The sequence below is a fragment of the Protopterus annectens genome, chromosome 11.part0 (assembly GCF_019279795.1).
Source record: "Protopterus annectens isolate FY-2018-M chromosome 11.part0, PAN1.0, whole genome shotgun sequence".
Lineage (NCBI taxonomy): Eukaryota > Metazoa > Chordata > Ceratodontiformes > Protopteridae > Protopterus > Protopterus annectens.
The window spans coordinates 1,397,636,247-1,397,663,407 of NC_056745.1; the positions used below are offsets into that span (position 1 = coordinate 1,397,636,247).

The 27,161-nt window shown below is 38.5% G+C and overlaps 1 protein-coding gene across 10 annotated transcripts in view; it reads right to left on the minus strand.

Annotated features, from left to right (window-relative positions):
• Positions 1–27,161, minus strand: part of LOC122815864 (F-actin-monooxygenase MICAL2-like) — a gene marked incomplete at its 3' end in the record, with an annotated part of 2,588,394 nt that overhangs the window by 371,176 nt on the left and 2,190,057 nt on the right. For all 10 annotated transcript variants that reach the window (XM_044088691.1, XM_044088682.1, XM_044088687.1 and 7 more), the window contains 1 exon segment: positions 17,495–17,670. In XM_044088691.1, the coding sequence (XP_043944626.1) occupies positions 17,495–17,670 (176 nt within the window).

The window sequence follows — 27,161 nt, forward strand, 5'->3', positions numbered from 1 at the left end:
ATGTTAAGCAGAGATCGCCTCTGAGTAGACGATATGCCACAGAGTATAGCTGGAGTTTTTTTAGATGGTCAGCATAGGGCAACTGCTTTATGCCTGTGGTTCTTTTAGTGAGGTATTTCTGCATTCTTTCCAGCTTCTGCAGATGTCTTGAGGTACATGCCAAAACGGGACATTGTACTCTATAATGGGTCTAATGAGAGAGGAGTATAGTGGGACAATGACCTCCTTTTTTAAGGATAAAAAGTCCTTAGTGATGAGGTGTGCCACATAGGATTTCCTGACTGCTGTAGCTATGTGGTTATCAAAGGAGAGACCACTGTCCACCTGTGTCCCTAAGTCTCTCATCACACTTTCGATGTTTAGTGTACTGCCACCTATGTGGTAATTCATAGGTACATGCTTTTTCCCAAAGGGGATAACTATACATTTCTTGGCATTAAGCTTGAGCCCATGGCTCTGGCACCAAGCATCTGTTTCTGTAAAGCCCTTTTGTAGAATATCCACATCATATGGGGATTCAATAATGGCTCCCAGTTTGCAGTCATCTGTGAAATTTGTTAGCCGGATTCCCTTAGTGTTGGTCTGTACTTCAGAGAATTAGATGCCAAACAAGAGCAGTCCCAGGACTGAACCCTGAGGTACTCCACTTGTCACCTGTCTGGAGCTGGATTTGGAGTTGGCTACTTTTATAGTCTGGGTTCTGTCAGCAAGCCAGTTGGCAACCCATTGAGTGACGTAGGGATTTATGCCCAGCTTAGTAAGTTTATCTATGTCAAGTTTAATTTTTATTTTGGTTTTGTTACGGAGTTCTAAGTAGTTTTGTCTCATAGTAATGGTTTTGTTTTTGGGGAATTGTATCCAAACCTTATCTCGTTCTTTCATTTTAGTTTTAGTTTCTTTAGTTAGCCATGAGGCATATTTTGCTTTTATTCTAATGGTTCTGCAGGGTGAGTGATAGTTTAAGATTTGAAAGAAGGTTGAGTTAAAGTACTGCACAGCTTCATCGAAAAACAGTTACTTTAGGGAATCCAGTTATAAGATTTCAGTGCAGTGATGAATTTATCAGATATAAAGGTATTTTTATTTCTTACAACTCCGAAGATAGTCTGGCTGATATGTTGGGATCTATTTCTAATTAGATAGGTTGGTTGATGGTCAATTAATCAGGTAGGCAACCAGATTTGTAAGCAAGAGAGGGGTCAGATATTATAATCCAATCAAGAATGGACTTGCGGTGGGATGATTTGTCGATTCTAGTGAAGGGTGAGATTAGTTGGGTCAACCCATGTAGGTTAATGTAGGTAGAAGGGTTGTCTCTGGAGCAGTTAAGCCAGCCAATACTAAAGTCACCTAATAGTATGGTTTCTTGTGGGAGAGAGTTTGAAATGCAGTCTAGTAGGTTTTCCATTGTAGTAATATTACCTGGTGGGATATAACTGCCTACAATATTAATAGATAGCAGAAGAAGTAGACCAACACCACGAAAATTATACCAAAACTTTATTTTACATAAATCCACAATATTAATATGTTGTTGGGGTTTAGTTTTAATTTAGCAAAGATTAGTTTTACATTGACTTCAGGGGGATTACCATCATGTAGTTCAATGTTGAGATGGCTTTGGAATAGTATTGCCACCCCCTCCCTTTTTACCACTCTATCTCTATGTATAATATTGTAACCAGGAGCTGCACTCTCATTATTGTGGTGTTCTGGTTTTAGCCATGTTTGTTAGCAAAATGATCTCTGGTTTATATAGGGCTAATAGGGCATGAAGGTCTACATTCAGGTTTAGGAAGAGGAGAGAGGAGGTTTGTCTGTGGTATAGAGGATTTAACTGATCAAAGTTTGGATTGGTTGATGTAGTGGGTTCCTGGATTAGGGTGGATATTACCACTGCATGAAAGTGCTTTAAGTAGGTGTAGGTAGAGTTTATTAAGCTTACAAATTATTTTAGCATGTCTGAGAGGAATGGGATTCTTGTTTATCTAAATGCTGATTGTGTAGGAAAGAGATGGCATGGGAGGAGATTAGGTCGCATGGTGGTATGGGGAAATTTATTATTTTTCTGGATTGCCTATTGCTTCTGTTTGCCATGGGGATGGGGTGTTGTCATTAAGTTGAGTATGGTAGGTAGTGAGCAATAAAAGAATAAGTAGAGCAGAAATTGTGAAGGGATAGATTAGTGTGTTTAGTAGGTGTGTGTTTATTGTGTAGAACATTGTTTGTGGGTTGAAAAACAGTAGGGTGTGTAAGGTGTATTTATTTAATACTAAGATTAGTTTTGTACTGTGGGGGTGTTGCGTGTGTCTCTGTAGGGAGAAACAAGGTGCAGTGTGATAGGATAAATGGATTGTGGGAGGATCTGAGCAGTGATTAGGGTGTGGTCCTTAACTATAAGTGCAATTGTTCTAGGGGTGGGTGGGAATGGGGGTAGGGTAAAGGAGCAGAGTGAGCCCCAGCAGGTTGAGCCTGGTATGGAAGGGCTAGGAGAAAGGGAAAATAATCAGAAAGAGGTAAGTCAGGTAAAATCAATTGCCTGGAAAGTTAGAGAGGAGTAGTCTAGAGAGTACACTGTGGCTGAGAGTGAGGCGAGAAGGGAGTATTGGAAAGGAGGTTTATTTAAGATGCATAGAGAGTATGGGGGGTGAGAGTGTAGCACAGAAATAGACTGAGTTGTTCTCTTATAGCTGCAATTAATGGCTATAACATTAAAGTATGAAGCCATGGGAGTGAGTGCAAGCTAAGAAAAATATAGAGAGGGGTAGCAGAGTGGAAGGCTAGGAGTTATAGTTAAGATATTTGTGTGACAGGAGTGGGTCACCTAGGGAGCTAAGTAATGCATGAGAAACCACTGGTTGAGAGGGGCTCAGATTTATTCTATAGTATCAGCTGGCAAAACACTAAATTATGTACTTAATGTCTACTTTATTAAGTGTCCAGTTACTTGAGACTTCAGTGGGAAGCAGTAGTGGGTTCCCTTTTTGGTAGTCTGATTCTATTTCAGTTTACTTAGTACAGTGGACCAATGACTGGGCAGCTGAGGGGTCTTGCAAGGTGGACTACACTACTTAGAGGAAGAATAGAAGAATAAGAGTAAAGTTAGTTAGGCCTGGAGTTGTGCAGGTGAGGTGTCAGTGAGAAAATGTCGGTGAGGAGGGTGGTAGGGAGTGTGAAGTGGAGGGTAGGCAGTAGGTGAGAAGGAGGTTGCAGAGTGAGACTGGATATATAAAACAATGTGTCAGGAGCAATTATCTGCATGCACTTCAAGTAAGACAAATACATCCATTTACATCATAAGATTTACATCAGAAGGCAATATGCTGGAGATACAGTTTATATGGATTGTTATACAAACAGCCATTTAAAGACAACTCACTGCTTACTTTCATATGACCAACACCCCAGCACACATTACAATTGCCCCTGTACTCATAGAAGCAGGGGTGGGGATAATATGGAGGTCATCTTAGGCAGGTTACCAAGAACCAAAACACTAAATTTTATATGGCGCTTACAGGGATAGGTGTTATTACAACCTTGGAGTGTAAGCCGAATGTATTGTATTAGTGAGGCAATACTGAAAGAGTAAAACTTCAGTACACTCTAGACCCAGTATGTAGTCTAAGCTGATCTAAACAGTAGGGAGACACTTGATTGAATGCCGACCTCTAATAACAATATTAGCATATATTTGCAGTTTAAAATGGTCGACAGTGTTGCAGTAACATCTGTATGTGTTTTAATGGGCCTCAGAGTCCTCTGAAGCTATGAATGCAGGCCCAAACAGATTCTAAAGTTGCAGGAGTGTTTAAATCACTCTCATAAGTCCTTTAGTAGCCCTGTATGTGATTTTGCGAAAAGTTTCACTAACATGTACTATCGCGATTTGTATTTTATTATCTGGACACAGGATCTAGTTCATGATGAGCCCAATACATATAAATAGTGCAGCTGCACTACAAGTAAGTATACTAAAAATAGTATGCTCTAAATAAAGAGGCAGCACTACATTAAGCTAATGCAAAACAGTACACTCAAGACACGCCCAAAAACAGTTAATAATGAGGCTACAGTTAAATTATGAGGCAAGCTTCAATTAAGCATGTCTAAGACAAAGCACTCAAGTAATAAAACAGCACTATATTATACACTTATTTTAAACAAATGCAAAACAGTACACTCTAGACGAGCCCTAATGAGGCAACAGTTAATGAGGCAAACTTCAATTAAGCATGTTTGAGACAATATGCTCAAATAATAAGACAGCGCTAAATTAAACTGCAACATTAAACAAACAAAAAAAGTATGATCTAGACATGCCCAACAGCAGTTAAATAATGAGGCAGCAGTTAAATAATGAGGAGGTACTTCAATTACGCATATTTAAAGACAGTATGCTCAAATAATAGGCATCAGTAAACAGCTACAGCAAATAACTTACTGTAAAGGATCACCATAGCAAAGGATGAACTGTGGAGGCCAATGATACTCGTGCATCACCAGATGAGTCCTAGGTGGTCCATGTCAGACATGATATAAACAGAACTGAAATTATTCTATTGCTAACTACTTCAACTACAATATAGTAAATAACATTTATTATGGTAAAAGGATTGCAATCCATATTCTTTTAGAATAAAAATAATGTATGTTAAGGTCATATGCCACAGAATGGACAACTTAGTTATGAAAGGGTCAAACTATTGACTGGAGGCCTGCCAAAATTTGAGTGGTATACCATCTCACCGGACAGATTTCTTTTTCTTTATTTATTTAACATTTGTTGACTGGGAAAGTCCAACTAGGACAGACCCTATTTTCAGTAGAGGCCCAGGGATAAACATTCCAGACACATGTCTCTGGAACGTGGGAGGAGACTGGAATACCCGGAGGAAACCTAGGCAAATTCAACGAGAACATGCAGACTCCATACAGTAGGCACCCCAGCAGAGAATTGAACCGAAGAACCTCTTTGCTGGGAGGCAACATTAACAATTGCACCTCATAGATTTGATTGTTAAACATCTTGTTGTGTATACAATTAAAAATGCACTACTTTCCAAAACAGCTAGTCTTTTTTTTTTGCATTTAAGTCTTACTGGATATTACATACTTCTTAAAATAGGCAGTAATAAAAAAGATCTCCAGCAATACATGTTTTAATAATAAGAATATATATATATATATATATATATATATATATATATATATATATATATATATATATATATATATATATATATATATATATATATATATATATATATATATATATATAAAATTGCTCATCTATGTGTCTGTACACTAAGGTAGGATTTCTCCAGTTTTCTGCAAATAAATTAAAAAACAGACTTCTCTTAGTTTGCTCCTTACTTCTGTTGGGTTTTCCTTTAAGCAGATCCTACTGGAAGTATTCCTTCAAACTGTCTTTGATGTCCTGTAGAATTCTGAACAGGTTGTTGCTGGCATCCCTTATGAATGATGTCTGATGACTATCTTCTTTGTCTTTGTGTATTTGCCTTGCAATTTGATACAGCTTGTGTCAACTGTTGAGTCACTATCCAGAAGCTTGTAGAGTGCACCTCTAATGTCTTAGCCTTTTTGTTAGCCAGTCGGTGTTACTTCTTGGAATGGATTCCATCTTTTCTATCACTTTTTACTGCCTTGATGTCTTTTAATATGTTCCCAGACTTATGCATTTCATCATCAGCTTTCCTTATGTACAGTATTCCTATACCTTGCTCGGCCACATATCTGTTCCATAGTCTTCACAAATGCTGTTTTGAGATGCTGCCTTTCTTCTTTTCCTCTTCTTCCTGAGGTGCTAGTGCTCCAAGTATTTCATTGAACTCTTTTGTTTTCTCTCCACACAAATTCCAGATCTTCAATTTCTGTTAAACTTAGAGCCTTCTCTAACCTATAGTTCCTGTCCTGTCTGACCCAAAACAAGTGTTCAGGTCCCACATTATCAACACCAATTAATGTTATCGTGACTTATCTGGTAGGCCATGCAACTGCTGCCTGAATGCCCTTTTTTCCTCATATTGCAACCCTGCTGTGGGGCATAGGCTGAGATTATGCTGTCCTGTCTTTACATTAACGTCTGACTGCCATGAGTCTATCCCTCTCTCCTATCTCCCTTCTTCACTTACTTCCTTATTGCTATCAAATTCTCTTCCCCAACTTTCTCTTCAAATATACACAAGCCTGTTTTTCCCTCAGTTCATATTGCAATTCATACTGGTATTAGATTAACTTACCTTTATTTCTCTACAAACTGTCTAAATTTTCTCTAAATATTAAATGATTGTCATATACCTTATAACAATTCTTAATCAACGTTTTTATATTATGTCTAATTTGTTATAATTATTTAAACTGCAGATGTTATTTCATTTTTGAAGATTGTGAAATCATTGTTCTTAAAATATTTTGTAATAATTTGACATTTCTCCCCAGGCCTTCACTGAAAATGGGCTTCTACCCAGTCAGACTTTGCCAGTAATCAAATGTCAATAAATAAATACGTAGTTTTGTCTTTTCTTTCATGTGAGGACTTCAACAGAATATAATTTGTGTCATTTGCAAAGAAAGTGTCACCTAGCTGAGCAAGCCTTATGCTGAAGTACAGAGCATGTCTATGAAGCTCAGCCTGTGTTTGTCCACACTCAGCCAGATCCAAACTGGCTAGTCTGAATTGCCTTGCAGCCTTTGCGTACACATCAGTGTCCTCATTAAAGCGGCTATATTTACATCCCACCTCACCTGGCCTGCTGGGCTGTTGCATGACGTACTTTTGTGTATCTGTACTATATGTGACATTCACACTTAGCATGGTAAAATTGCCTTTTAGACACTTCAGAGGAAAAGACATTATTGGTCCTGCAATGCAAATATTAATCCAGCATCTATTCTACTCAAGGCTGTATTCCAGATTCATGTTGGAAACAGAATGCTGCACATACAGTTTCCTAAAAGCTGTGATAAAGGTCAGGTACATGATGGCAATGCTTAAAACAAGCTGCCTCATCTCAGACAACTGTTATTTATCTGGTATGTTTAATAGTCCTCACTGTAGACTTGTGCTTAGCACACCTAATATGTCATATGACTACAATGTACAAGTACTGAGCTCTATATTATTTTACTAGATTAAAGTTTCTGAAATGGATAACATAATGTAAGATGTTTGTGTCACTGCAACCGTATCTGCAAACTATTTCTCAATTCCGCTGTGGTGACCCCTAACCAGGAAAAGCCGAAAGACAAACAAAAACTGCATGTGTAATGGATCTGGTTACTCCCTTACCCTCTCTCCTTCAGAATTAGCTAGGTAAGAATTCTGGTGGGGTACCAGACAAACACCCCTTCTTAAAAAGGACATTAAATTAATCAGTTAGCTAATATGATTGACTATGGATATGTGTCCCAAAGCACGAACGCCATTCTACCCCAATCAATAAATAAATAAAAACACAAATGACAGGGTAATCATATTCTCAAAACAGTTTAGGTGGGAGATATACCTCTTAGCACAAGTAATCTTAGCAAAGCCTGACATAATGGGGGGACAAAGGCCCAACAAATAGGGTAGACTTTAAATATTGCTCTTATGCACTTAAAAAAGCTGATAGATCAGGATGTGTCTTAGCATGCATTTTCTGAAGGTTATGAAGTCTGAAACTCATGTCATTAATTAGTAACTTCAATCCTCAGATCATCCCAGTGATCTGCCAGAAAACCACAAGTTTTACGTGGAAGTGACCAAAAATATAATGCAAAAATCTGAACATTTAGTGAATCTCTGGGCATTTGAGAGGTATGATGGGAGATGGTTATTGCAAAACTAGGCCAGGAGGCCTAGCATACTTACTATAATGTCCATGCAGCACCTTACTACTGTTAGTGGCTCCTTCTAGAAATATAACCATACGTCAGTAATGAAGCAGCAAAATATTTTGCACTCTTCAAGTAGCACACATCCTAATGAACATATATAAACTGTAACCCCCCTTTAGTATATTTCTAGCACAAGCAGCACGGTTTGATTACCCAGTGTCACATACACAAATATCTTGTGGCACAATTTTAAATAACTGGTTTAACTGCATAACTGATTGTCTTGTGGTTATCTTCCACATTTTCTTTAACAATATACCAATTCTTTACAGATCTTTTCACCAAAAAAACAGAAAAAAAGAGCTTTGCAGTATAATGCTAGTAAAAAATTTAATGAGTTTTCAGTGTGTTTTGTGATTTATCATGGCCTGCATGTTTCATGCAACTGCTAAAAGATAAATATCTTCTCATCAGTTATATCTACATCTAAGGAGGCAGACCTATAACAAGGTCAGTTGGTGCCCCATTTAATAGCCTCATCCCTCTACAGACAACTACAAAAAAAACTTATTTAAGGATTGGAACGAAGTAAAATGCCTTCGGAGCTGAGGACCAAAGATATATTTGAGCTAAGAAAAAAAGATATTCTACAGCAAAATACAAGTTAAGCTTTTAACAAAATGTTAGATTTAATTGCTATCTGTCAAGACACTGGAAATCAATGGACTGGTCACCAAAGGTGCCTATTTTACTGCAACAGCAAAATCTCTGGACAGCTCATAGTTCTCCACTTGTCTCAATGTACTACTCTTGGATAACTAAGTCGAGTGAAACCATTCTGATATGCAAAGGTAGAAAAACTGGCAACAGATGACCTCACAGTATGGACAATTCAATTATAGGCCTTCAGTACGGGTATAGATGGTCAGGATGCTTCCAATGTCTTGACATATACAGTGACATATTGTTAAGTACATAACTTACATACTTAGGTTGGTTCTGTCTGGACACTAGAAACCAATGGACAAAATCCCCAGCAGACCTTAAGAGGTGCTAAGATAAAATAACTACTAAGAAGTGAAACCACCAAATGCTGCTCTAGACCTGAGCAGAGTATCGAGACTGCATCATTTTACAAACATATGTAAAGTAGACCATGTAGTTGCTGCCCCATTTTCATCAAAGGGTTAATTTTGGAAGTCACTGAGGTTGCCTGAGGTCCAACAGTGTGCGCTCTTGATTTGGCAGGCATGGATTTATTACTGAAGTTATAGCAAATAGTGATACAGTCTGATAACTTTGATACTGAAACTTTGGTCCCATTTTGACTTTTTTTCAGTCTAGAAAAGAAGAAAAACACTTTTTATTTTTCATTTATTGGTCAACGTTTCTGAAACTGTTAATCCTCTGAAGATAAAATCTGATTTGTCTGTGTACAACCAAGCAGTGAAGTCTACATTCTCCTTTGTTAGAATATTTTGTGAAAAGCAAAGGTAAGTTTAATGATCGATTAAAATTGACTTGTGTTGCAGCATTAGGCATAACAGGGATTAGTTCCCACAGATGTGAAACACAATCATACATTCAGACAGCTGTACAGATATACATACTGGATCGGTCGAGGCCCGGGTTAACGACCGCCACCAGTGCTGTTGGCCAACAGGGTGCTGGCGGAAATTGGGCTACTGTTAGCCAAAGGAGGAGAAGAGGGTGAAGGCAAGCCTGAAGGCAGGTAAATGCTAGGACTGTGGTAGTGAGGGTCAGAACTTTGAATGCTGGCAGTATGACTGGTATAGGGAGAGAGCTAGCTGATATGATGGGCAGAAGGAAAGTTGGTATATTGTGTGTACAAGAGACCAGATGGAAGGGGAGCAGTGCTAGGTGTATCTGAGGTGGGTTCAAATTGTTTCATCATGGTGTGGCTGGGAAGAGAAATGGCGTAGGGGGTTATCCTGAAGGAACAGTATGCTAAGAGTGTTTTGGAGGTGTAAAGAGTGTCGGAGAGAGTGATGTTTATGAAGCTGGAAATTGATGGTGTAATGATGAATGTTGTTAGTGCATATGCTCCACAAGTTTGGTGTGCGATGGATGAAGTGGTGATGCCTGTACCAAAGGGTGAGAGCGTGGTGATTGGAGCAGATTTCAATGGGCATGTTGGTGAAAGGAACAGAGGAGATGAGAAAGTGATGGGTAGGTATGGTGTTAAGCAAAGGAATGCAGAAGGTCAGATGGCAGTGGATTTTGCGAAAAGGATGGACATGGCTGTGGTGAATACGTATTTTAACAAGAGGGAGGAACATTGGGTGACATACAAGAGTGGAGGAAGATGCACACAGGTAGATTATATCTTATGTAGAAGGGCCATCCTGAAGGAGATTGGAGGTTGTAAAATGGTGGCAGGGGAAAGTGTAGTTAGGCAGCATAGGAAGGTGGTTTGTAGGATGATATTGGTGATCAAGAAGAGGAGGAGGATGAGTGTGAGGGCTGCACCAAGGATCAAATGGTGGAAATTGAAAAAGGTTAATTGTGAGGTGGAGTTCAGGGAAGAGTTAAGACAGGCACTGGGTGGCAGTGCAGAGTTACTGAATAGCTGGGTAACCACAGCAGAGCTAGTAAGGGAGATGGCTAGAAAGGTGTTTGGTGTGACATCTGGAAAGAGAAAGGAGGACAAGGAGACCTGGTGGTAGAGTATACAGAGAAAGAGGTTGGCAAAGAAGAAGTGGGATTGTCAGAGAGATGAAGAAAGTAGACAGGAGTATAAGGAAATGAGGTGCATGGCAAAGAGAGAGGTGGCGAAGGCTGAGGATAAGGCGTATGAAGAGTTGTATGATAGGTTGGACACTAAGGAGGGAGAAGAGGATGTATACTGATTGGCTAGACAGAGGGGCCGAGCTAGTAAAGATGTGCAGCAGGTAAGGGTGATAAAGGATAATGAGGGAAACGTACTCACAAGCGAGGAGAGTGTGTTGAGCAGATGGAAAGCGTACTTTGAGGGGCTGATGAACAAAGAGAATGAGAGGGAGAGAAGGTTGGATGATGTGCAGATAGTGAATCATGAAGTGCAGTGGATTAGCAAGGAGGAAGTAAGGATAGCTATGAAGAGGATGAAGAACGGAAAGGCTGTTGGTCCAGATGACATACCTGTGGAAGCATGGAGGTGTTTAGGTGAAATGGCAGTGGAGTTTTTAACTAGATTGTTTAATGAAATCTTGAAAAGTGAGAGGAAGCCTGAGGAATGGAGAAAAAGTGTTTTGGTATCGATTTTTAAGAATAAGGGTGATGTGCAGTGCTGTAGTAACTACAGAGGGATTAAATTGATCAGTCACAGCATGAAGTTATGGGAAAGAGTAGTGGAAGCTAGGCTAAGAAGGGAGGTGATGATTAGTGATCAGCAGTATGGTTTTATGCCAGGAAAGAGCACTACAGATGAGATGTTTGCTCTGAGTGTGTTGATGGAGAAGTACAGAGAAGGCCAAAAGGAGATGCACTGTGTCTTTGTGGACTTACAGAAAGCATATGACAGGGTGTCTAGAGAGGAGTTGTGGTATTTTATGAGGAAGTCAGGAGTGTCAGAGAAGTATGTAAGAGTGGTACAAGATATGTACGAGGGTAGTGACAGTGGTGAGGTCTGCGATGGGAATGACGGATGCATTTAAGGTGGAGGTGGGATTACATCAAGGATCAGCTCTGAGCCCTTTCTTATTTGCAATGGTGATGGACAGGTTGCCAGACGGGATCAGACAGGAGTCCCCGTGGACAATGATGTTTGCAGATGACATTGTGATCTGTAGTGAGAGTAGGGAAAAGGTGGAGAAGACCCTGGAAAGATGAAGATATGCTCTAGAGAGAAGAGGAATGAAGGTCAGCAGGACTAAGACAGAATATGTGTGTGAATGAGAGGGAGGATAGAGGAATGGTGAGGATGCAGGGAGTAGAGGTAGCAAAGGTGGATGAGGTTTATATACTAAGGATCAACAGTTCAGAGTAATGATGAGTGTAAAAGAGAGCTGAAGAAGAGAGTGCAGGCAGGATGGTGTGGGTGGAGAAGAGTGTCAGGAGTTATTTGTGACAGACGAGTACCAGTAAGAGTGAAAGGGAAGATCTATAAGAGGGCAGTGAGACCAGCTATGTTATATGGGTTGGAGACAGTGGCATTGACAAAAAGGCAGGAGTCAGAGCTGGATGTGGCAGAGTTAAAGATGTTAAGATTTGCATTGGGTGTGACAAGGGTGGACAGGATTAGGAATAAGTATATTAGAGGGTCAGCCCAGGTTGGAAGGTTTGGACACAAAGTCAGAGAGGCAAAATTATGTTGGTTTGGACATGAGTTGAGAAGGGATGCAGAGTATACTGGGAAAAAGATGCTAAGGATGAAGCTGCCAGGTAACAGGAAAAGAGGAAGGCCTAAGATAAGGTTTATGGATGTGGTGAGAGAGGACATGCAGGTGGTTGGTGTGACAGAGCAGGATGAAGATGACAGTAAGAAATGGAAACAGATGATCCGCTGTGGCAACCCCTAACGGGAGCAGCTGAAAGAAAAAGATGTGGAAACACAATCAATGGGAATTTATACAATGATGAACTTTGATGGAGGTGTACCTAGTTCTCTTATGAAGAATTTCTGACAACGTGGTTAGTGTAAGTGAAACTGGGGCCAAAATGGGATCAACACTTTGTTTGTCCATAAGGAAAACTTTGCTCATTTGCATCTGTAAATCCTCCTAGTCAATGTTTTTGAGAGGTTGTAATCAAATCTGTCTTTTATAGAGAGAATGCAGGGTCTGTGACCATCACTGGAATTGGAGAAACTAAGCAGTTAACCAAAGGGATCAAAGAGGTTTTCTTAGGAGTGGCAAAAGTAGGGCAGACCAAATTTGTCATTGCCAGAATGGGGCTATGAAAATTATCTTGGCTTTCTGCAGAAATCTTGGTACGAGTGGTACTGGAAGAAATGCATAAAGCAGCCCTAATGGCCAAATGTGAGTGAATGCATTTCTCACTGGATAGTACTCTTTTTGGATGATAGACAAGAACTTATTGCATTTGTTGCTGGAAGGGGAAGCAAAGAAATCACAGGGCTTCTCCCATTTGTGAAAAAGTTTTAGGGTGCCCATCTATTGAAAGACCATTTGTGTGGTAGAATATATTTGCTCAACCTGTCGACAATCACACTTGATGTTCCTGGCATGGACATTGCTATAAGAAAGTAATGTAAAGAGACAGCCCATTTCCATACCTGCAAAGCTTCTTGGCAAAGGGGAATGAACAGGATCCCCCATGTTTAAGGTATTATGCCACTGTCATTGTTGGAGTGGATGGACTCAGACTCTTGGGGGAGAAGGTCTTGAAAAGCCTGCAATGAAAACAAGACATTTATGTGCAACCAGGCCTCATCTGTGGTCCATGTCCATTATATCATCCTATTCAGGAAATGCTCCACCTAGTGAGGACATGCCCATGGTCAAAGTGGGTCTCTGGATTTGGTTAATCAAAGGGAGTTCCTGAATTTAGTTATTCCAGGACTATCCACAAGAACATTTTTTTTTCTCATGCATTTTTCATTTGGCATCACTGAACCCTCACTGTCCACTGGAGTATTCTCATGTACAGCCTGGTGTAAGGGATTACCTGAATGAAGGCTGCCATAAGTCCTATGGCATTTGTGATGATGACAAAAAGACAGGTGCTGTAGTGTAGAATGGAAGGAGTCTAAAGATGGATTTGGACAACTTGTCAAAGTAGGTAAAAGTTCACAGGTGAGTTTTTGTAAAGACAAATGCAAAGTCCTACACTTCCGCCACAGCAACACGTGTGTGAAATATCAAATGGGAAAGTAGAACTGATGGCAACAGAGCTGGAAATGGACTGGTGATTTGGATAATACCTGGAATGGACCACTTGGAGTAGAATGAGAGAGAACACTGATGGATACAACAGAATACCGTGGTGTATCTTTAAGGGAAATAGTCCTGACTTAAAGAAGTAATGCTCCCACACTAGCAAGCTGTAAGCAGAGCATTCCTGGAGTATCATGGACCACTATGGAGGTCATACAGAGAAATACAGTTTTAGATAAAAGACTGAAACAGTACTAATTTCATGAACTTCAATTATGCCCTGACATAGGAATAATGTTCATTCCTATCAAGGTATGTAATAAAACTAAGCATTTGAAGAAATTAAACCAAGGGAGGAACAACAAAATGCTAGTAGTAAAAAAAAAGAAATCTATCCCAAGGGTGTGTGGGAGAGAAGAAAACACGTTTGTCTAGAAATTAGAAGAGCTGGAGCTGCTCTATGTAGAGCCAAGCAGGAGTTTGGGCATGATATGAATTAACATCATATCATGGAGAAATGAAGGTGTAACCAATGTAACATTTGGAATTCAAAAAATATGAGATTAGGAGATAATACAAGAGACGTGATGCTGGTGTCAGGCAGCTCTCCAGCTCCATCACTATTACTTTTTGACTATACAACAGTGTATAAGAAAGCCAGACAACATGGCATACATACAGGACTCTGAATAAGGCTAAAGGCACCAATATTTTAAATGCATACACAGACATCACAGCCCCCTTTTCAGCAGCAAAAGAATTTTTTTTCTTTTGATGTAGACAGTAAATAAATGCATGCCTTTGCATTTTCTCTAAACATTTCTACATTATAACAAAACATAATAATGCACTTTTCAATTTACAATTTTGACTTTGAGGCAGCATTGTTTTGGTTGCTTGCATTTATAAACACATTAACAAAACATCTTCATATACTATATTGGCACCACACTCTTTGCTTTCAGTTATAAAAGTAAAGGTTCTAAGTGGCTGGAGCAACACAATCCAATGTAAACCAACACTGGAGAGTCAAGAGACCCCAGCCAGGATGAAAAGAGTAAATGCTAAAGGGAGTAGCCTGAAAGCAGATTGTGGTTCAGAAAGGAGAGTGAGCCTCGACTTCCATCCAGAAATTTCAAAGCTTTTGCTTTAAATCCCTTTAAATCTTTGAAATTACTCGCCTTGAATCAGCATTCATTTAAAGAAGTGTTATTTGGATTAGTGCTTTCATCTTATAGACTTCATCAGATCAAGCAAAACTTCTAGTAAGGCATTGCTCTTTTATCCTAATTTCAGTAAATGGGTGTGGGAGGAGCATTTTTTCTGACTTATTTTCATATTAGTCTTTTAATTAGCTAAATAGAGTGGTAAGAAATAGCCAGGGAATTGTTATGGCTAGGCTTGTATAGGCCCTAGGGCTGATAGCCTAGTACCAACCTATGTACCAACCTATGTAAATGAAGTGTCCCAACTGGCTGAGCTTCCTTGGTACTAATTTGCATATGGTTTTCACAATTAGCCTTCGAATTGGCTGTAATTGAAGTTCTCAGATTGTTTGCACTTCCTTACTAATTTGCATAAGGTTTCTAGAATCCTTCAAATTTAGTTGGTTGTTCCTCACCACAACTGGATTCCCAGCACCTTTGCTTTATATTTGTCTATATCTGAATTTGTACTTGGTTTTCAAGTAAATACAAGCAGTAATCCTGTTTTTTTCTGTCTTAATCCACAAGCAATAAATATACAAACATTGTAAAAAGGTTAAGTTTGCTTTCATTACAGAAACTGTTGAAGGATAAAAATGTAATGGGTTAAGGGTCAAGTGGATGGATTCATACCCTTTGATTGCCAACTTGTTTTGATTCAAGTCTCTTGTTTCTTTACAGCCCATTTTTGCAAGCTAAAAGAGTTATCAATTATATTCTAATCTTCTATCAAAAGTTGGACAGAGACCACTTTTCCACTTTTATGGTGCTTCCTGGGGTTAAACACACAAAAAGTACACATAAAAATCATTGGCTGATTAGGACCATGACTAAAACAGAGCCAACTTTTATGGGGATTTGAAAAAAAAAATGAGCCTGTGTTAGACCTATCTTAGCAAAGCAGTAGTTGTTAATTAGCCCTGAAAGTTGAAGTGCTTTCACTCAGATGCTAGATGAGCTTCATCAGATTCTTGTTTACAGCTAAATGTTCCAAGTATTGGGATGATCAAATTCTGTTGAGGATGCATATGATATGAGTTATATTGGCGTGCATTTTCTGAAGGATATGAAGCCTAAACCTCAAATGTCTCATTATTTGAGGACACCGATCCCTTGCGACTTGAAAGAATACTTTTTTTTTTAAAAAGAGAATATTCTACGAAAATCCAGACAGTTCAGAGGTATGACAGTCTGCTGAGATTTACAGGACAGTGTAGAAATACAAAGAAACTCAAGTATGTTTCTAAGTCTTTAGTTTTGCAGAACATACCCAATCTTTCTTATATTTTGCTATGTCCCCTGTAACATATGTCAATGGAAATGTCTGGCTGCCCAATGGTGTATCAGTGAACAGACTTCTACTGGTATATGTTAAATTTGCAATGGGCATGCTGGTTGGGCTGACCAATCAGCATGTGCATTTTTGAATACTAATGAGAAGTCGTTGTATAATAGTACAAAGAAGCTTCTAGAGCTTTCATATCAGGTGAGTACTGCAGGATCATTCCTGACACTCCCTTCTGTAAAACGCTCAACCATTTCATCGCCAATCATTTTGTATCAGCATCTCATGAATACAGTGATTAGCCTTTCAAGAGTATAGTGAAGAAATGTAACTGCTCCAATGAATTGTATAGTCATTTGCAGGTGCTGGTCTTGTAATGGAATTCCAAACTGATCAGAGAAGGTTTTCCATGGCATATGTTTTAGGAGATGAAAAAGGATACACAATCTTTGTGTTTCATCTGGGACTGCTTCCCATTATAAATCGGGTCTATATTAGATAACTGAACTTTCAAAAGTTCGACTGTCATATGGTCGACACCATATGATCGAACTTTTAAAAGTTTGAAAATCTAATAAAAAAATAAAGTACACAAATAACCTATCTGAACGTTTTAAGAAGGGGAGCAAGCCCCCCTGCACCCCCCACTCTTTAAATATACCAACTCTGAGATCGCACTACAGTGCAGAAAACGGAAATCTTCCCATTCCGTGCTGTACAGAAATGTCCATTAAAACATTTGTACTTTCAAAAATTCGATCATATGGTGTCGACCATATGACAGTCGAACTTTTGAAAGTTTGATCATCTAATCTAGACCCTTATAAATCAGATCAATATTGCTACATCGAACCATCAAGTCCATCAAATTCTCCTCATGTGGGGGGGTCTGTGCTCCCCATAACCTACCCCCCAATTATATATACCAACTCTGAGATCTCACTACGGTGGGGAAAGGGCAAATTTCTCAATCCTCACTGTACCGCGATCTCAGTATGAACAGTCCAATGAACGGCATGTTCGATGTAAGTGCACTGAAAATATCGTTCGTTGGACTGATAAAGACCCTATAAATCATAGAAAATGTATGAAAAAACAGAGTTCATTTACTAAATATTAAAAATGCCTGCAACAACTCCAGTATTCAAAAGACTAAATTGATAGATGTGGTATCTCTCTCCTACACAAGCAACACTAAACTGATAATATAATGAAGCTTTACAGAAGGATGGGATGTCTCTCTCTCTAACTTACCTCATATCTGTTAAGGACTTAACTGTTTGCAACTACCCGATACATAAACACTTGCTGGATTCAAAACTTACCATCAGCAGCCTTGGAGCGTATACTGCTTTCTTCCCTGTTTACACTACTGTTGTTCAGAGATGCATGCCTTCGCAAATAATCACTGTTTTTGGCAGGATTGAAGGGAGAAGCTGTGACAGGAGCAAACTTCTGAGAACTAAGTAATTTCCCTTGTGGTTCAGACTCTGATTCTGAGCTGTAAGAGACAGAAAAAGTAGAGGCAAAGCTTTTAGTCAAACAAGTGAGTATACACAGTCGCAGCATTAGTAGGACACGTGTAAATGAAAAGTTTTTGTACAGCATGGTCTGGCAACACACTTCCACTCACAATGATATTTTAAAGTTTTCATATATTCTCCAAGTCATTAAAAGTTTGTGTGTTGCAACTGCAAAAATGTACTCTCTTTCCAGAGGGCCCGATCAAGTCTCACAAGTAATAATGACTGAGTTACTTGTGAACCCACTGAGAATTTATCCTTGAGAATACAATGGAAATTCAAACCTTTAGGTGTATATTGAAATGTGTTTAAGATGGCCAAAGTGCAGTTTATTAAACACTAATATCGGTCTGAGGATTGTCACAACAAGAAATATTGCTGTCTATATATCAGTACAAATGCACCAATCATGTACAATAGACCTCAAAGTCTGTGATTCCATATTTCTATGATAATATAAGTAAATACACTAACAGTTTGTTTGCTACAGTTCCAATAGACAAATATTTATATAGTGCATGCAATGGTCTTTCAAGACATACAATGGTCTTAAAAATCATGTTAAAACAAATGCAATAATTTATCTCCCTCACTCCTCCATTAGATCACATGCACAGTTTAACAATGTACATTACCTGTCCTTCACCAAACTATTTACCTACTGGTCTCACACACATCTGTAATAACTACTCAAAATATCAAGCAATAACCTTCACAAATAAAATAACAATCCTAGAATACAGTACAGTGTTATATGTCTAGCCACCAGTCCTAACAAACAAGTGAAAGAGCATTTTCTGCATTTAGTACAGCTTCTTGGGACCATTCCCCAAATGAGATAATAAAAATGCCCAACTTTAAACATTTTAAGAAGGTACTCATCTCCTACCTAAGCACCATGTTACTGCCTGTAAATGCAAAGATCCCAATGTGAAAAGAACATTATTCCAAACCTAATGCTATAATAATCCTCATCTCTAGCCTATATTCAAGCATATTTTCCTTTCCACTACCATTCATCTATCGGCTCACTCATTATCCATAAATTATCTACAATAATCCACTTTCCTCCTTCTCTCTCCTATCACAGCAGTCCACCTCATGTTTTGTTCTCTGGGATCAGCACCCAATTTCAAGTTTAAATGTTTATAGTTATATCATTAACACCTCTCTGACTCACATCTTTGGAAACTAAGACTTCAATGCATCTTGGGTGGGGTGGAGGTATCCATGGTCTGTAAATGCCAAAATGTGGAAAGGTATAAGATACAATACTCCAGAACATGGTATTATTACAGAGAATGACATGGGTCTCCAGAATGACATCGCAACCTACCATGCAGCTCAGCAGTACCCCACCTTGGGAACCCTACAAGATCTGAAAAGGAGAGCTGAAGAATACAGTACTCATGACCATGATGGGCATTATTTATTTATTGTCATTTGTTAACCGGGTTGGCCCAGCTGAGCTAAAGGCCCATTTTTGGTGGACACCCAAGGAGAAAAGCTCCAGTTACAATTAGTCATTCAAGCCAAAATTTTACATCACAAAAGGCAAAAAAACAAGAAAAAAAAAGAAATATACATCAGGGTGAAATGACTGAATTTAACAATTTTGTACACATTTCAGTGTAAATCTATACATTAAAAGTTATTCTGGATGACAAAGGATTATTTAGAAGAAAGAGGTTGTTGGTTTGTAGTACTCAGGAGAGGAGATAGATGCTGGGCAAAGAGAAATATATGAGAGAAGAAAAGTAGATTTAGGAGGAGGGTAGCTAATATCAAGTTGAAGTCTGACAGGGACAGGACCAGGTGTTTAGAAGACAGTGCTTAAGTTCAGATTTGAAGTGGGACTTATCAGGGATACTTCTTATATTATGTGGGAGGGAGTTCCAGGAGTGGGCTACTGAGTATTTGTATAGTGATTTCCCAATATTTTTTGTGGGTTTGTAGGTGTCCAGAAGATGTTTGTCAGATGTATGAAGATGATGTCTTGGGTTGTACAGTGCTACAAAATAAAAGATGGAGGGGGAGGATGTGGGGCTGTAGATAACAGTGCATGTTATATGCAGTTGTTTGGGGAATTTAGGCCATTGCAAAGACTCGAGGGCAAGGCAGTGATGAGATTTATATGGGTGATTGAGAGAAAACTTAGCTATCTTATTGTAGGCTTGTTTTAGTTTGTTGAGAAGAGATGACTGGATGTTAGTAAGGACAAGAGCAGTATACAGAAGACGGGCTAAGAGGAGAGATGTAGCCAGGAAGGGTTTGGAAGAGGGAGAAAGAAACTTATGATTACAGCACAGGAGGCAAAGTTTTTGGTGGGTTTTCTTTATGCATTGATGTGTATATCAAATTTTAGTTGATCGTCGATGGTGACACCAAGTAATTTAGTATGTGATTCTGGTTTGATGATGGTATTGTTAAGGGAGGTGATGGAGAAAGATGATTTATGTTGTGCTAGAGTTTTAGGAAGGAAAAGTAGAAGTTCAGTTTTCTTAGGATTTAAGATTAGTTGGTCATCAGTGAGCCAGTTTTCAAAGGAAGAGAAAGTGTTTTGAGTAAAAGGGAGGAGTTCAGGCATACTGTGAGCAGTGGTAACAAGGGTGGACTTGTCAGTATATTATAAGAGTGTTGAGAGGTTAGTAGCAGAGTGTAGCAGAGTGTAAGTTGTTAGTGAAGATACTGAACAAGAGGGGACCTAAAATAGAGCCTTGGGGAACACCAGTGTGGACAGGGAGAAATGGGAAGATAAGAGTTTGCCAGTGAATAGATTGTAGTCTATCGGATAAATAGAGAAAAAGGTTAATGAGTGGGCAGAGAGGTGAAGGTCAGGAAGTTTAGTTAACAGTTTGGAGTGGGAGACAGTATCAAAAGCCTTTGAGAGATCAAGGAAGGCAGAAAAGATGTAGATTGTTATCACGGGCTTCAGCTACGGTTTGGGTGAATGAGAGTAGAGCAATAGATGTGCTGTGGTGGGGTCTAAAGCAGTGTTAGGTGGAGGTTAAGAGATTATCAAGCAGGTGTTTAAGTAGCGGAGAATGAACACATTTTTCTAGTACTTTGGAAAGAGGAGATAGTATAGCAATAGGACGATAGTTTGAGGGGTCGGTGGAGTTAGCACCTTTATGGAGAGGGATCGTATAAAAGGATTTCTATAATTCTGGGACAACACACAATGGAATGATTAATAAGAATAGAGACTGGGTAAGCTATAGAGTTGGCAGCATTTTTAAGGAAGTGGGGGTGGTAAGATGTCTACATGGGGGGGCAGGGTTTGAGTTTACTTAGTTGGGATTTGATAAAGGCAGTGGCAACAGGTTGTAAGGAGAAGGTTTAACAGAGCAGCTGTTTCAGTGGCAGTATTGTGGGGAAAGGGGTTGGGGTGGGAGGGGTACTGGGGTAGAGGATTGTGTTAACAGTGGACCAGCATTTCTTGGGTTTGGTATGTGGGCTGCAGTGGCTAGAAGTGAAGAATGATTTATTTTTTATTAGTTTTTTTTTTACACGTTTCTAGGTTCTTTGTAGTATTGGAGTAGGGGATTGTTTTTATTTTTGACCCAGGTTTTAAAGGCAGTGTCCCTCTGGTGCATAATTGTATGCATTTGCTTAGTGAGCCAGGGGGCACAGTTTGATTTTATTCTAATTTTTCTAGATGGGGCCATGGTATTTAATATGTCTAGAAATATTTTGTTGAAAGCAGTTACAGCATCATTCAGTATAGAGTTAAACTTGTCTCGGTCGAAGTGAGTCGGACTGTAACATACTATGTAGAGGTGTTCTTTGGGTGACTGTTGAGAGAACCTTTGGACATAGATAGGGGAATGGTCACTCAGAGTTGGGGAGTGTGCCAGGGTTATGATGGACAGAAGGGGGTGGAAGTTAGGATCCAGTCTATAATAGAGCCAGAGGTAGAAGCTTGTTGGTTCTGGTGGGGTAGGATATGAGTTTGTAGAAGCCATAAAGATTGAGGCTAAGAGAAGGGGAAGAGGAGGATAGTGAAGCCCAATCAATGTTAATGTCTCCAAGTACAATAGTTTTGTAGGCGATGTTTTGGGAGAGGCAAGCAAGAGTTTTCAAGAATAGGACCAAAGTGTCTTTTTTTTTTTTTTTTAACAAGAAACATCTTTATCACTTATATGGCCAATCATACATTTAAATAAATGAAATCAAACCATATTGACAGTTTCAGTTGCAAATATTATACATCACATATAGTCTTCTTTACAGTCATTGTCAAGTGAACATTGCATAGATCATTCACTTCATGCCTTCCCTTAAACCACATTCCTCTTCCTATGCGATTTGCTCCTACCCTTTTCTGAAAAGCCCACTTTCAGTTCTTTTACCTATGTTACTATATTCCACTACTTCTAGTATGGCTGGTTTAGACTTTGATTTTCATTTTCTACCAATTGCTTTTGGCAGCCACCAGAATTAAACTCAACAAGGCCTCACTATGTCTAGTTAATTCCAATTCTGTATCACAGCTCAAAAAATCATTTCTTTAGTTACACCAATTACTCACCCAATATTTTTAAGAGAGCAGTCTGCAGGAGATTTTTAAGTCTGCCACCTCATTACACCCCCAAAAATATGCTCCCAACTATCTTCTTCTTCCCCATTACACTTCCAACATAAGCAATCTACCAAAAGAAGAATTCTTTGGAGTCTGCTTGGGTATATAAAAATATCTATCCAAACACTTGCAAGTAAAAACCCTAAATCTTCTCGACTTTGTTGCATATTTGTGAGCCATGCATATACTTCCCATTATTTCCTTGTGAATTGCTTATACAATCTAATCTACCCAATCCTTTCAAATGTCCTGCGATTGATTCTCATAGTTATCATGGAACATTTTATCAAGTGTCTATTGTAAGAAAGTCCTTCAATATTGCTCAGCTTATAAACAAATGGACTGTGTCTAGATCTCGGAATGTCATTGCCGCCCTTTACTCAGCCAGTCATTGACTATAATGCCCCCTTTGGCATGTATCTGTCCAGACTCATGCAACAACTGGAACGCCCACAGAAATACCTTTCTAAGAGGATACAAGGCCTAAACATCATGTCCTATATGGACCGTCTCAAAGTCCTGTCAGCTTAGTCAGTATCCCTACAGACCGCTAAAAGGAGACCGGTGTCTGTTATACAAGGTATCCACCACCCCATTACTGATGGATTTACTGCACATCAGCCAAACTGCATCAGAAATATTTGGTCTAGGGATCTACACCTCTTCTGCAAAATCAGCAGAATGGTTTGGAGGGACAGGTATATCTCTCACAGAATACTGCTGCTGTGAAACAGCCTCTTATCCACATAAAACAAAGTTCATCCTAGTCCATTTTCAAGTACAACTTAGATCTATGGATGGGAAACAGAACATTTACCATAGGACTGCCCTCTGTACTACTAATGGACAGAAGCAGCTCCTAAATGTTTTATCCCATGTATGGGCCCCCTCAAATTATCTGTGGTATGATCCCTGTTATTCTCATTAGGAGTAATCTAGAATTATTGATCATGGGATAGGTAAGGCCAATCTATAACCAAATGGGATATGTTATTTCAAGCAAAAAACTACTGGCTAGGCTTAAAATGGCTCACAAGGGCCGTTAGCCTAGTACTTAGTTATGACAGTACTGTGATTAGTGTGAAAAATTGAACATTAAATATTTAAACATTAAAGTATTTTCCAGATTGTGTTTTCCTGAGATTTATTTGTAAGACCCATAATTCTTTCAAGTATTTTCACTCCTGTTCAATATGTAACACCATTAATAGACATTAAGACTCCAGCCCTTCTTCTGTGCCTCTCCATATTAAAAAATGTAATCTACAGTCAGTCAGTAGAAGCATACTTGTTCCCTGCATGGTCCCTCCATTATGGCCCCTTGCTCCCAAGTGGCCATCACCAGGTTGGTGTAGCTATTTGCACTACTGGTCTTAAAGGAGGTGTTACATCCTTTTTGAACTTTACCATGGAATATTCATATGAGCAGATATCCTACTGGGACACAAGTGTGTTCAGGCCTTGAACAGCGGAGGTTAGCACCAAACTGCATATGTCATACTTGTTCCCTGCATGGTCCCTCCATTATGGCCCCTTGCTCCCAAGTGGCCATCACCAGGTTGGTGTAGCTATTTGCACTACTGGTCTTAAAGGAGGTGTTACATCCTTTTTGAACTTTACCATGGAATATTCATATGAGCAGATATCCTACTGGGACACAAGTGTGTTCAGGCCTTGAACAGCGGAGGTTAGCACCAAACTGCATATGTAAACTTGTCACAGAAATAATCTACTAGACGGACGTAGCATGCATCCCCCACATGTAGTTGATAATATAGCAAACTGACAAGCTATGAACATTTCTAGATTATGTAAAAAGGATTAGGTTTTTTTTGACAGAAATAGAATTGGAGAATAGATTTTTAAGCAGGTGCTACAGCACACACACAGTTAGGCATATTATTCAGGAGGTCAAGGAAAAAAGAACAGAGAAGGCACATCTCTTTCTCTGATATAACTGAGGGGATGGAAGCTCAAATGCAGAGTAACAATAAGCACAATACAGTGAGATTACCAGTTTATTTTTCAAGTAATGCTAGAATAGCCACTAATATATCTAAGAAATTTTGGCCTATTCTAGCAACTAATACTAGGCATTGTTGGTAATAATCTGAGTTTTACACAAAAATATGAATTCCCCAAAAAGAAGCTCATGTTATTCAGTGGGTAGGACTACTCAGTTAAATACTGAGTTTGAAATGGGGACCAGTCCCTGTAAAAGGTGCAACTTTTGTGAATACATAAATCCAACAGGACAGTTCTATCCAGCAGACTTTGATAGAACATTTATATTTAATGTTGCAGCTATGTGTGACACTACAAATGTGGTGTGTGTGGCTCATTTTATGTGAGCAAAACTGACCAGAGACTACGTGATAGGATAAGGGAACATATATATAATATCAATAACAGAACCTCTACTAATGCCTTAGCTAATCATGTCATTCACAAAGGGGACATGCACACAAATTTTACTTCCTAGTTATAGAAAAAATTAGATTGGATGGGAGACATGGAGATGTTAAAAATAAGACAGAAACAAATGAAACCCGCTGGATTATTAAATTAAGAGCTGATGGTGCCAGTGGTTTGAATGATAAAGTCCCTACCAATCCCATACTGAAAGCTAGACCTCTGCATAGATAACAGTTTTAATAGGATGTTAAACAATGTGTATAGTGGTGGGGTAGCAGTGTAACACGTTTCTTAAAATCTGTTATTTTTATTTTTTATAGGTTGTTTAAATGTAATTTTCATACTGTATAGATACATGTACTGAATAGGTAATGTGGTTATAGCTACATATTATATTATACAGCCTTGAATGCAACTAGTTTTAGTAAATGTATTTAGTACTAGCTGTTTTTACAGTAGCAATGATGGTGTTTCTTTAAATGTGTAACAAGCAATCAGGAAGGTAGTGCACTTGAATGTTGAACACTGTATATAAGGGATGAAAGTTTTTGACTAATAGTATCATCTGAAGAAGAAGTCTTTGTAACTGAAAGTGCTTACATTTGGATTCCATTAAAGATATTTTACTTTTATAACTGTTGGCCATCATTTTATTCTGCTCCATTTTATGCTTTTCGTGTTAGGTGTCCTGTGGAGCAGGCTATTTATTTGGTGCATCCTTGTGCTGTGGCTTTATTCATATTATAAGCAACATAATTGGTAACATTAAAGATGTATTTAACATTTGTTGACCTAGAAAGTCTTAACTAGAACAGAGCCTACTTTCAGCACAAGCACAGGAAGAAACACTCCAGATGCATGTGTTTGGAATGTGGGAGGAAACTGGAGGAAACCCACATGAATGCAGGGAGAACAAGTGGACTCCAGACAGATGGCACCCCAGCCAAAAACTGAAATGGAGAACCTTTTGCTGTGTGGTGACAATGCTAACTGCTGCGCCAATGAAATTCCAAAATGAGCACACTGATTGGTCAGCCCAACCAGCATGCCGATTTTAAACTGAGCATATACTAATGGAAAAAAGTCCGGACACTTGGACGTTTTTATTAATATATGCTATGGAAACTTTTTATTTAAAAAAAGATAAACTTTCAAAAACCAGACTTCAAAAGAATGAGACAGATGGGACAGAAAAAAAGGATAACTAGGTATGTTATGCAAAACAAGAGGAATGCACTTGATTATACTTATATTTTCTCTGTCCCATCCCTCGCATACATTGAAAGATTCCCATTTTCATTTTTTTTTAAATTAAAACAAACAAAAAAAAACAACAGAGATCTTCCTTTCACCATTGCTTCCTTCACACAGCACTGATGTACTGCCCTTAAGCTTTGCCCTGGTGACCAAACTTACCAACCGTGGGTAAATTCAGCATTACCCACACCCAGCCATGGGTTATTGCTATAATAGAGAACTGATGATTAAATAGTTCTTTGATGGGTGACTTTAGAAATACAAGATGTATACATCAAAATACTAGTGGGAAAATAAGACAAAAATATATTTAAACAAATTGCTTTTAAGAAAGATGTCTATTGCATATACCTACATATGGCAAATGTGAATGTACAAGATAACATATACTTTACATAGCAAATCATATAAAATATTTCAAAATAATATGAAAGCTGAAATTTGAAGCTTGGCCATCATGTGAACTTTAAAGCTTTCTGCATGTTGAATGTTATTAGATTCATTAAGACTGCCTGGATATCTCATTTCATAAATCAAAGTTGAAATGTGAGTGTTTTATTTCTGAATCAGTAAATTCATTTTGATAGAAAGTAAAGCAGATACTTCAATATGTTTCAATCCAGGAAAAAAAGAATGGGATTTAAATTGAACATTTTGTAACTACTGGATACAATCAGGACTGTAACTTTGAATCCATAGAAATACGGAGACATTCTGTTTGACTTCAGTAATGTGCATATCTTTATGAAGTAGTTTAATAAGCTTTTTAACAATATTTTGATATTTGACTTGTTCAGCATTACAAAATTTTGAAATACAGACACTTGTACTTTAAAAAATAATTCAGAGCTCTGTTACTCTGTCTTTTGACAAATATGTATGCACATAGAGCTCTCTTTGGTATTATAGTTTAGTATGATAAGATTACCTATGACCTGTAAGTTTACAGAGGTCTATATCTTCAGGTCCCACTCTGTTGTACTTGGTGATCTAGTTATAATGTTGACTGAGTGAATAACTTAGGAATATTAAATGGGTAGTTCATACTATTAAATTAATAGGTATATAGTATACTGCTTCTTATTTAAAGGTCTATGCCTAATAGAAGAGGATATAACTAAAATTAATAGTCTCTTATTTTGACCTGTATATAATATTACATTCATTTGTAAGTCATGGTAGCTTTTGGCTAGTTTTTTAGATTAATTTTAAGGT